The sequence below is a fragment of the Urocitellus parryii genome, chromosome 4, assembly GCF_045843805.1.
Source record: "Urocitellus parryii isolate mUroPar1 chromosome 4, mUroPar1.hap1, whole genome shotgun sequence".
NCBI lineage: Eukaryota > Metazoa > Chordata > Mammalia > Rodentia > Sciuridae > Urocitellus > Urocitellus parryii.
Genome location: NC_135534.1, coordinates 60848206 through 60860016, shown reverse-complemented (window position 1 = coordinate 60860016; position 11811 = coordinate 60848206). Strand labels below are relative to the sequence as shown.

The window sequence follows — 11811 nt, the reverse complement described above, 5'->3', positions numbered from 1 at the left end:
AGGGCATGTAGGTGCAGCCATTTTATTGACAGATCTTGCAGCCATCACCAATGGTCTAATATTCAGTAAAGAAAGCATTGGTTGCTTTCTCCTTTTCCAGGACTACTCCTGGTTGGAAGCATCAGAAGAGGTTTTTTAAAAAAGAACAAAAAAAAAGGCAGATGAGGTGATCATGAGTCAGCAGACAGGTAGAAAGCAGACAGGTAGATGTGGTATTTAGAATCCCTGGGATCTCATGAGCTTGCGAATAGCCGCATTGGTGTCCCCTTCAGTAGCAATGAGTGCCTGTAGATTGGCATAGTGATTCCCAAATCCCATGGCCTGAAGAGATTCCATCTGCTTGCTGAAACGAATCTCAGGGGCTTGTAGAAAGTGGGAAGGATCTCCAGCTAGGGACTGTAGCTTCTGCAGGACTGTTCCAGGTATGTGGCAGCACTCGGATCTCTTGGACTCGGGTATATCCGGCATATTCCAGGCCCAGTGCATTGGGTCAGGATAGTTGCAGTTGGGGGCAGAAAGACAACCTAGGCCCCATGAGTAAGGTGCAACCCAGGGCAGAAGAACAGGAGCCTCTGTGGCCAACAGCTGGAGTCCCTGCTCGATCTGCAATATTGCTTGTGACGCTTTAGGGTTAGTAAGGGCTAAAAGAAGGTCAGAGAATTGTGACTGCTGCAGGAATGTGGGCAGCTGCTGTTTCCACTGGTCATTCAGCTGGGGCATACCCATGAACACCATCTGAGCTGCCAAGTGGGGATTATTCATAAGTAACTGCATCATGCCTCCTGTGATCTGAGAACTATTCTGCTCATCTGACAACTGGGGATCTTCCTCCAACTTCTGTTCAGGACTATCTATAGAGATAGTGGCATCCTGGTCTTCCTCTTGAGACTTTTGGGTAACTTCTTTACTAGGCAAGGCTGCTATCTCAGTGTCATGGACAGGGCTTTGGTCGTTGGTCGAGATCGTAGAAGTATGGTTGACTCTGTTTGGGGTGGCATTGGTTGAGATGCCATTGGTTGAGATGGAGGAAAAACCACGGGAACTAGTATAGATGACTTTGGTTGTAGGGAGCTGTGGGAGCTGGTCACGCCATTCCTGAGATGGTGGTGGAATTGTGGGTGAAGTCTGTAGCTGTTCTGGTGCTTGTCCTGCCAGGAGAGCTGTGAAAGGGTTGCCCCCAAAAGGATCTTTTGAATTGTTGAGCATTCCGTCATTGAAATCAGTGTAGCTCTGACTCAAGGCATTATTCCCACCTGGAATTGTCTCAAAACCCAGTGTATTCAGTGGATGCTCAGGGTTCTGTGCAGGCTGCTGGGTCTGCATTATCTCTTGAATGACGGCAAGATTCCTGGCTAACTCCAGAGTCTGATATAGGATCTCGGAATTGTCAAGGAGATGGGAGACTTCTGGATTCTGCTGCATCAATTGTTGCATGTCTGGGTGTTCGGAGATGAACTGCCGCATATACTCCATGTTGGACTGAAGCCGTTGGATATTAGGATTCTCCAGTATCCGTGCTATACACTCCGAAGTGTCTACTTTCAAGTCCTGCGTACGCACTTTGGGTGCATCAGTCTTCACAAACAGGTCTGATTCCGTGGGTGTTTGACTCATGCTGGCAGATTTGCATACCCCACTGCTATTTCCTTTGGTGTTTCTGTCCCCATGGCAGGGCTCGCTGACTGGCAGGTTCCTGGAGGAATGGGCCAGGGATCTGGAACCGTGCTTGGACTTGATGACCAGATGGATGGTGTGGCCATCTACGATGCCCCTCTGGCTCAGTGTGTCATGGTCTTTGAGAAGGCGGCCCATGAAGACCAGCACTAGTTGATCCATTTGACATTTGAAGTGAGCCGATAGCTTCTCCTTGAACTGCCTCACTGAGGTGTCATCAGCTACTATAAAGTCTTTCAGGTTGCCTGGTGTCTTCACTATCACTCGAGTAACACTGGAGATGGTCCTGTCTGCAGGCAGACCTGAAGAACGCCCTCTCTGGGGCATTTTGGGTGTTCGAGAGATGACATGCGTCATGGAACTTTGTGGGTGGGCAGATGGGGAGTGAGTAGAAGCAGGGGCAGAGGGGTGAGGGCAGGCAAATGTTTCTGCTGGCCTTCGCTGTGGGTGCTCTGTTCTCAAGCCACAGGCTAGCTTTCTTGCTGTCCAAAAACAGATGAGTGACTGGACGGAGACCAGTATTTTTGATGTTGTACCCTCACCCCAGATCTCCAGATGTGGCCCAGCTGAGGCCTGGTGTGGCTATTGATTCATATTGGCACAAGGTGGACTAAGTGGCGATAACTCCCCTCATAGTTGCCCCTCCTCCTGCCCCACCCACAAAGGCCATGACCTCCTCAGAAAAGGGATATTGTGATGTCAACTTAAGCCTCATAGTATGTCAAGGACTAGCTGGGGAAAATGGATGTATTTGGGGATAGGGTCCAAATCTCTATTATAAAATAAGACAATTTTCCAGAAGAACAAAGACAAAATTCCCCAACAACAACAAAAAAAGATTTAAAAAAACATACATATATACAGATGTTTTGTGTGTGTGATGTGTGTTTCATGTGTGGCATTACATATAGGCCCTTTGTAAAAATATCAGGCGTGTTATATAAAATATGAGATCTACTGAAGCCATTGACAAAATCACATTCCTAAAAACAAGAATGGAGACTATGCCACCAGAAGGAACTTGTTAATTTTACTAGTGGTCTGCAAAAGGTGGGCCTTAGAAAAGAAACTAGAACAAGAACAAAGATATTATATGGAAAAGGAGATCATGTTCTTCTCTGGGGTCCAGATTTTGCTATTCTAAACTTCAGAGTGTCTCATATGGTGGGTAAAACCTTTCCTCTTTTCTAAGAAGCAGGAATAATGCTACCTGGGTAGCTAGCTATAGGAGTATTGCAAGCTAAAGGTGAGTGAGCCACCACTTGCAGCACAAGATTTCTTCACATAGTTCATAGGTGGCTTTTTTACATACCATCATAGCAGAACTTTTAGGATGATTTATTTCAAGGGCCTTGTTTGATTTTAAATGCTTGTCTTTGTGACAAAGCGTTAAGGGGGAGAGACATCTGAAATCAAAAGGTGAGAGTGGAAGTGGTCACTAGTATAATTCCTATGAGGACAGACAGGTTTAGGCAACTGAAAAGTCAGATTCTCAATTTTGGAGATAGTGTTTGATTTTTATTTGGGTAGTTGATGAATTAGCTATTAGTGGATATGCTAAAATGTCTATGTTGATGTTTGGGTATAGATAGAGTTATTGTACACAAACGAGTGAGATTCGTATGTCTTACTGGATGTATATTTGTGGATATATGTGGTGTAAAAGTGAATTCATACTTTGTGTGACTGGGAAGACTTCAGGGTCTGGATCCTTAAGCATTCCATCCACCTGCCTGGAGAAGGCAGAGTACTATGTAGATGGATAAGGGAAATGCAAAGTCCAAGTCCATATGTTCTCACTTGTAACAAAGACAAGCAAAACAATTCAGTTTATTGGCTAGGAGACTTCCTGCAGTCACACCTAGAATTCTTTATTGAGAATGTCTGGACCCACAGCCCAATCCATGTCAGATCCAGTACAGTTTCCAATTAATTGCTAACTTCCTAGAGTGGGACCCAGGCTTAAGCCTCTTTTTCAGCTATATATGTAAAAGTGAGATTGATTTATGACATTAAAAAATATTAGTCTTCAAGACCAAGACCCTGCCTCATTTCTCCCTAGGAACCACAAAAAGGATAAGAATGGTAACTTCAATATCCTACTCTAATGACCAGCTTCCATGGATCTTCTACACTGGATTCAGATGTTCTCAATTGACACTGGGAATTCTAAGTCATATAACCTAGAATTTTTAGGAGCTGGGTTCAGAGTTTTAAAACACAGAACAAGAGATACCAAACTATCAGAATGAGTGGGTATCATTTTCCTAGCTAAGTGTGTGTGTGTGTGTGTGTGTGTGTGTGTGTGTGTGTGTGTGTATGTATGTGTGTGTACTCACATGCTAGGGATTGAAAAGACTATTTCTCTCTCACCATCATGATTGAGATTGAACCCAGGGTCCGGTGCCTGCTAAATATATTCTCTACTACTTGTTTCTCAAGCAAAACTTCAAAGACTACTATTAAATGGAACCTTAATGTATTGATTGAAATATGAATTACATAAAGAATTAGCTACATAGAATCAGGTTTCTTAATCACTTAGAGTCTATGACCATTTTGGAGGGTGGTCCTTCTAGAGATGAGAAAAAGGATACACTTCTTCCAATGCCCTGCCTAGTCTGAGGTCTCAGGACCCAGAAGGCTTGGATTTGACAACTCTGGGTGAAGCACGATCCCCAGAGGGCCTTTTGGCTGCTGGTCTAGATACTGTGTGCTTCAGTGTCAGGAAGGTGAGGTCATAATACATTAGGTAACCATCATTGTAGACATAGAGCCTGTGGTCCGAGGGGGAGTAATTGATGCCATGCAGTGTTTCCAGCATCTTGTCCAACAGGATGCTGAGGTGGCGCTCCTGCCCATTGGTGGTATCAAAAGCATAAAAGATCTCCTCTTGGCGAGTGCTCAGTGAGCGTAAGGCATAGAGAACACCACAGGCCATGAAGGCCCCCGACAGGGCTGGCTTGTACTGGCTGGTGCGCCAGGATTCCTCTACTTCTAGGGTGCTGGCATTGAGACGACTCACAACCAGGTTGCCCTTGCTCTCCTCAGTGGCATAGAGCACCCACAGCCCCTTCTCATCACCAGCAAAATCTAAGTCCTTCCAAGGCACACTAGCATAGGAAAAGCGGTTATTGTAGGTAGCACCAGGCAATGGGCGCTGCAGCACGAGGGTGTTGGAGGAAAGGTCCACTTTGGCTATGTCATTCGTGCCATAGTAGTTAAAGTACATGAAGTTCTTGTACACAGTATTGCCACTGCCATCACCATAGCCCATCTTCCACTGCTCATAGTTCTTTAGCATCACCAGGTCATCATAGGACTTGTGCAGCCGATAGTAGTCAAAGTACCTAGGCCAAGCACCCCCACACACACACACATCAGACCATTAGGTGACAGCAATGAACAGGATAATAAAGTGCTATAAAAATGGGCAGGTTAGTGGACCAATTAAGAATAGGGACCAAATAGGAGCCAAATAGAATTGAGTTTTAATTCATCTTCTTTTACTTCTTGTATACCATGACAAAATAAATAACTGTGAAAATAACAGTAATAAAAACAACAGCTACAGTGCCTGTTAATCATTAAATATGCATTATCTTGTTTAATTATAATAAAGCCACTGTAAGGTAGATTTTATCCTTTCATATTAGGGGGCTAAGTCAACTTTGCTCAAGTTGACACAAATTATAAATTTTCTTTTTTTGTTTGTTTTTGCAGTGCTGGGGATTCTATCTGGGGCTTCACACATAATAGACAAGTGCTGTGTCACTGAGCTACACCCTCTGCCCTAGCTTATTACTTATATCTGTAAAAGAAACAACAAAAGAATCTACTTCATTGATTGATGGAAGGCATTGGAATAATGCAAAGGAAAAACAATAGTACAGTATTTCATGGCAGGCATTTAACCAATGATAAGATATTACTGTATTCTTCTTATGGACATTTTTCTGTACCTAGACTCCACTGCCTTTCACCTGCCTTTGAGATGCAGGTATACTGTAACAGGACAGTTCTGAAGCTGTATTCAGAAGATCACTCTGGAAAGTTCCTTAAATTATTTATTATTATTAAGTTTTGAATATCTTATTTCTTAACACTGGGCAGTAGGACTTAACTAGAATTTTCAGAAGATTCAAAGAGCAAAGGCATATTGATGTATTTAATATGCTACCAAATATTTATAAGACTTGAGGAGCATTATTATCACTAAGGCTAATCCTTCTGAGATAAGATGCAACTGGATTCTTCAATGACTGGTTCAACCCACATTTATCTCTACTTCCTATGAGCTTCTACCCAATTGATTCCACACCACATATCCGCATGTACTGACTTCAAACTCTCAGTGAGTTGTGCCTACCTCCCTAATCAGACTGACATATTGAAGGGCTCCTTCATCTATTCATTTAGCCGTTCTTTTATCCAACAAATATTCATCAGTCCATATAATGTTCTCACATATTATCCTCATTTTAAAAATGATGAAAAAAGTCCATTTCTCCAAGATCACTTAGCTTAAGTAGCAGTGCTGAGAATTAAATTCAGACCAGCTTAACTCTAAGTCTTAAGGTTGGTCAGGATCATTCTGTAAATTTCTTCTAAGCAGGAAGTTGGGATTCTAAGGTCAAGTATAGAATAATTTGTCCTTGAGATAAGATCAGACTACATAATGGAATCATCTTTGGGTCATAATAAGATTTTTAAAAATTCAGATAGTGGATTTTTTGAAGGAAGCTCATGGAGGTCTGGGCCAAACTTATCTCTTAAGAAGAATGTTAAGAGGAGACTTCTTAGGTCTAGAACAGATATTTCCAGGAACACACCTAAAATTGAGGAAGCTGGACTGGTTCTACAAAGAAACCTGCAAAGGAAAGGGGAGGGAACATGTAGAATGAACCTGGTTGCAGCAAACTGTCATCCAGGACTCACCTGCCATCTGTACGCAGAGGGGCCACCCAGTAAAGGGGAGAGTCTGGACTGGGAGCTGAATCTCGGCCCCAAGCACCTGCCTTGTGTGAGATGCCTCTCCAATTGAGCTGCAACACCAGGGGTCTACCGACTTTCTGGAGTCCTCCATGGGCACAAGAACCTAGAGGTAAGGCAGGAAAAGTCTGAGCTATGTGCAAAGTATACAATCCAGAGAGAGGAGAATGTTAAAAATAATGACTATGTCTACATATACTGTATGCCTATACCCCAGTGCATAGGCAGGTACAGAAACAGGTCAATTTTTCATAAATAGAGATCAGTGTGTATGTCTAATTATGAGGTGTTCATATGTTTTGAATCATCCTTGGGTAAAAGTATACTAGTTTGTATTTTGCATCTACCAGTGTCACCAAAGAGGGGGGAAAAAAAGAAAATTAAAGATTTAGTTCCCATCTACATCTCTATTGCAACTCTGCACTCTCAGCACTTATTGCTGGGGAAAGAAAATCTTGAGAAATTGAGTTTGTGTACTCACCAGGGGGCAGGGGTGGACCAGGGTGACTGGAGGCCTGCTCTTGTTCCTTTTCCCTCTCACACTCATTTAGCCGGCCTTGGAGTATATCCACCTCCTGTTGGAGAGCTCTGAAGTTGCGCTGGTCAGAGTCAGCCAGAAGCTTGAGTGAGAGACTGGCATTCGTCACCTGAGGAAATGAGACACCAGGAATGTGGATAATAGATCTGAACTTAAGAACTGAATTCAGACTCTCCTATTTTTCAGCTCTGAGATTTTTTTTCTCCTCAAACAAGAATCAATTTTGGAAAATTTCAAATATGTGAGGTTAAAAAAATAGGTGGCTGTGAAAGGAAGGGAGGGTTCATTAATCTATACATACCTGCTCCTGGAGTTGGTGAAGAAGGTCTGCAGCCCTACTAGCTCCTGCCTTGGACTTGAGCTCAGTTGTCAACGCTTGTGCTCCCTCTAGCTCCAGGAGCAGCAGATTGAAGGCCGGTGTCTCATAGAGGGAGGTAATGGTTTTGGGATTCCTGATCTCTTGTGTTTGGATCATTTCCAGTGCCTGGTTTTCTTGCTCTTCGATGGCACGTGCATACTTGCTGGCCTGAACATGCGGAGATGGACAGGCAGTTCTTCCAAAGGTCAATTCCCCAGGTCTCTTCCCATCCATTCACCTCCTCCCAGAGCCATACAGCTTACAAATCACTCTCATGTGTATCATCTTACTTGCTCCTATTCAGTCCTTTAGGTGGGCAATTAGCATTACCCCTGTTTCACAGCTAAGGACACTCATTCTTTTCCCTGCAAGAAAAGACTTCTTACCCCACACCAGGTTTAATTTTTTTTCCCCTACCCTGATTACAGCCACCCCTGAGAACTGGTTTGGTGAGTGAAAGAATGAATGGAAGGACTCCCAACTTCCAGTTGGCCGCATCTCTCAAGCTTCCCCAGAAACTCAACAACTGAAGATAAACTAAGTAAGTGCCCGTATCACACTGCTGACACAGCACTTCTGTTCACTCATCCTTGTTATAAAAACAACCCTAAGCTTGCCAGTCCAAATCAAAAGTCCTTCCACCCAGTGTTCTCATTTTAACTCTTCAACTCAACTTGTCCCTGGTTCCTTTGCATTGCTTATTTCACTTGACACCTTTGCCTAGTCTATACTTGTGCCCAGATTTTCCCCTGCTCATCTTCCAGGTACCCATATGTATTAATTCACTCATTGATGTAAGAAGCACCCCTACATAAACCTTTCTATACTGTTTCTGCTGTTGGGAAATCTCAAGAAAAGTTCCTAATTTTACATTTAATCTAAGGATTCATTTCAAAGATAAGGACTGTGTTTCTTCCAGTTTCTTCTCTACTGCCAGGACGCAACCCCATGCTGGATCCAAAGGAGGCTGTGTTTGGATAAGTCCAAGCTCCATCCCAGGCACACAGCTTCAGCACTCACCCAGAGTAGCTGCTGTTCGTACTCGCCAATGAGCTCCTTTGCCATACTTTGTAGTTGCTCCAGCTGCTGCAGAAGGACCGAGCTGTTGGGCAGGTGAACCACACAATGGCATGTGCCACTCTCATTCATAGAGTTTGACAAATTTCTCACCAGCTGCAAAAGCATAGGCATGGGCACAATAAGTGGAATGAAGTATATTGGACTACAACATGCTGTTTACAAACCTGAGGCAGGAGAAGAAACTGAACCTACTCTGGAGTGCCAGAGAAGAGTTCTCTCTTCACTTGAAGGGTTCTTCTTGACTTATGGATATACCTCTATCAGGGGTTTGAGTATTTGGGGGTGGGACTGAGGTTGAACCTAGGGGTGCCCTATCACTAAACTATATTATCACTGACATTTATTTATTTATTTATTTGTTTGTTTGTTTGTTTGTTTATTTATTTATTTATGAGAAAGGATCTCATTAACTTTCCCAGGCTGGCCTTGAATTTGTGATCCTCCACACTTAGTTTCTCAAGTAGCTGAGATAATAGGTCTGAGTCACCACACCTGGCCTAGTCTTCATCTTTTAATTTCCCATAATTGAAGCTTCAGTACTCTTCTAGCTCCTATTGGTTGAGCCATCCTCACCCTACCTCCGTACTGGCTGGATCTAGCTGCAGTTTGCATAGCTGAAAGTCAATTTTCCTTAAAGCTGTATACAAGACAGCAAAGCTAGCTTTCAGAGAAATGTTAGGGGGAGAGGCTTAAGGAGCTTAATCCTGTCTCAAAATATCGCCACTCTAGGGATTTGACCACTTCCCACAACTTCACCTTGTCTTAAAGACACCAGGTAAAGAGAGTTCCTAATCATCAATGAAGGGAATCATCAGTAACAGCACCATAATCATCAGATTCTTGACTAATATTCTCGATTATCATTCACAGAAATGTGACTTGAAGTGAACTGTAAAACATATTTTGTACTTGAAAAATGAGAGGAGTCTGAGACTTTAAAAATACCTTATGAAGCCACATGATTAATAAGTATTGAGGATGCAATCTGCCCTTAGGTTTCATGTTTATTCGAGATCCTGTGCTCTTACACCTAGGGAAGCTAAAGAGCTCTGAGCTATGTTGAGGTGAGTATGTAGTACAGGCCAAAAGAGTGAGGGTGGGAGGCAGATCCCTTGTCTCAGATCAGTAGAACAAAGAAGAATGTTCTAGGGCTAAGATATGCATTATTTGGAAGTCTTCTTGCCTCTCATATCACTTTCATACTCACATAAATCCCAAACTCATTAATTCTATAACTAGAATTCCTAAATTCTAATTTTAGCTCTTGATGTTGGGTTGGCTACTTATTTTTTGGGTCCCAGTGTTTTGGGGTGTACAATGGTAGAAATTATGTCATTTGTCTTATAGTTTTACTTTAAGAATGTTTGATAGATAGATAGATAAAATTTTTGTAAAACACTTGGAATAGTGCTTACCTGCATATGATAGAGTCCTTATTTTATTATAATTCTCAAGGTCCAATTTTTCACACCCATTTTGAAACTGGATGAGCAAGCACTAGATTAAAGACTCCTTCCCAATTTTTAAATTAGACCTGTGGCACTAGCTGGGATTTCTTACCAAATCTTCTAGAATTAAATATGTGGCCTTTGTATTTCTCAGAGAAGACCCACACATAGCTTTTCTGGTCCTATAAACAATAACCTACTCTGGTTATATATTCAGCTTGCAAATTCCAACCCAATAGTTGAGCTTTGTTGGGATAATGAAACAAATATTGCATAGTTTGCTATACCTGATCTAGCCACCATTAGCTCCAGTACCCTTAGCACAGGAAGAAGAGAATGAAGCCTCATAATTTGGCATGTTAGATAGCATGTTAGTTCTCTATTTCCTTTGCCATTCTCTTCTCTCTTACATCCTATGCCCATACAAGCCAGGGGAAAATCAAAACAAAATGATGTCCCATCCTCCTTTTCCCCCCTAATTCTCTCTACTTTCACTCTCTCCAAGGATTAAGGGATTTTTGAGCAGAATCACAATAGAGAAGGAAGCCAGCCCAAAGTACAGAACCATCTCCCTACCTGCTTGAGATCCCTCCACCCTCTGCCTGTACCTGAGGCTGTCCTAGGAGCACTAGGGGCAGCAGCAGTAAAGTGGCCAGAAGAGTTAGGACAGGCTGCATCTTGCTCCTCCTGCAGAAGTGCAGTAAGTCCTTGGGGCTCCCCTCGGATTTATCACCAGTGAAAATGAATAACCTCAGGAGGAGGGGACAAAGATTTCGACATCTGAAAGTGCTGAGCACTAAGAAGATACAGGGGAGGCTGGATTGGTTGAGAAGAGGATTATGACAGACTGGTACCTCCTCCAAACATGAGAGGAAATAGGATTCCCACTCCAAATGGGGCCTTCCTTGTTCATCCCCTGGCTGAGCTCTGTTCCCACCCTGCCAGGCCCTCTTCTCCAAACAGATTAAGAAAAACCTGAGACATCCTGGGGGGGTGCCTGGCATGGGTCCTTTTCAGGAGGGATTGTGATCTTTCCCTCAACTTTAAGGAAGGAAAGACTCTAAAAGGAAATGCAACTGTACCTGTTCAATCTTGAGAACAAAAACCATTTACTTAACTTTGTGCCCTTGTATCAGTGCCAAAGTGGAGGGCCAAAGGAAGACCTGGGGTGGGAGGGGTTGCTTCAGCAATGCTGTGCTGGAATGCTCTGTCATATACCCTCCCTCACCTCTAGCAATTTGCCTCCTCCATTCCCCTAGGTACTCTAAATTTTCCATCCCACTTCATTATTCAGATACTTCCCTAGTTCCCTTAGTCTTGATGCTTTCAGCCTCTACTGTCTGTCCCCCAAGAAAATCCCCAAAATATTTTCTAATCTGCTGCAGGAAGTTATTGAGCCTCAAGTCATCTGGCCTCCAAGTCCTCTGGATATCTCTAAAGAAAAGCAAGAGTTTGGCTCCTAACACCTGGACAAGGTATCATGGGTCAGTTTTCTTAGTGATGATTGCCCTAAATTACTCTCTCATCCTCTACCATCTCACATGAATACCTCTTTGGCACTGAGACGTGCAGTGGGGATGCCAGATTTCCTATGAAAGTAGGTATTTCCTATGAAGAGTGTATGTATATCATCCCAGTTTTCTTTTCTTTTTTCTTTCTTTCTTTTTTATGGTACTGGGGATTATATTCAGAGGCTTTTAACCACTGAGCCACATCACCAG

General features: G+C 43.0%; 2 protein-coding genes across 2 annotated transcripts; both read right to left on the bottom strand.

Moving 5' to 3' along the window:
- Positions 1-216: 216 nt before the first annotated feature.
- Ubqlnl (ubiquilin like) lies at positions 217-2031 on the bottom strand. The gene has a single exon (XM_026400914.2). It carries the CDS (start codon positions 2029-2031, stop codon positions 217-219), a length of 1815 nt encoding a protein of 604 aa, XP_026256699.1.
- Positions 2032-4303: 2272 nt separating this feature from the next.
- On the bottom strand, positions 4304-10767 carry LOC113191241 (olfactomedin-4-like). Its single transcript, XM_026400917.2, has 6 exons — positions 10699-10767; positions 8583-8735; positions 7506-7730; positions 7148-7313; positions 6613-6772; positions 4304-5024 (listed from the first exon to the last, which is right to left on the bottom strand). The coding sequence occupies exons 1-6, from the start codon at positions 10765-10767 to the stop codon at positions 4304-4306; spliced, it is 1494 nt and encodes a 497-aa protein (XP_026256702.2).
- Between the last annotated feature and the right edge of the window lie 1044 nt (positions 10768-11811).

Bases quoted from the DNA above. Each gene is read 5' to 3' on its own strand.
- Ubqlnl (XM_026400914.2), bottom strand. From the start codon at position 2,031: ATGACGCATGTCATCTCTCGAACACCCAAAATGCCCCAGAGAGGGCGT.
- LOC113191241 (XM_026400917.2), bottom strand. From the start codon at position 10,767: ATGCAGCCTGTCCTAACTCTTCTGGCCACTTTACTGCTGCTGCCCCTA. The intron at 8,736-10,698 runs GTACAGGCAGAG...ATGCTTTTGCAG, and splicing joins TGCTCCTAGGACAGCCTCAG to CTGGTGAGAAATTTGTCAAA. The intron at 5,025-6,612 runs GTGAGTCCTGGA...TGCTTGGCCTAG, and splicing joins CCTCTGCGTACAGATGGCAG to GTACTTTGACTACTATCGGC.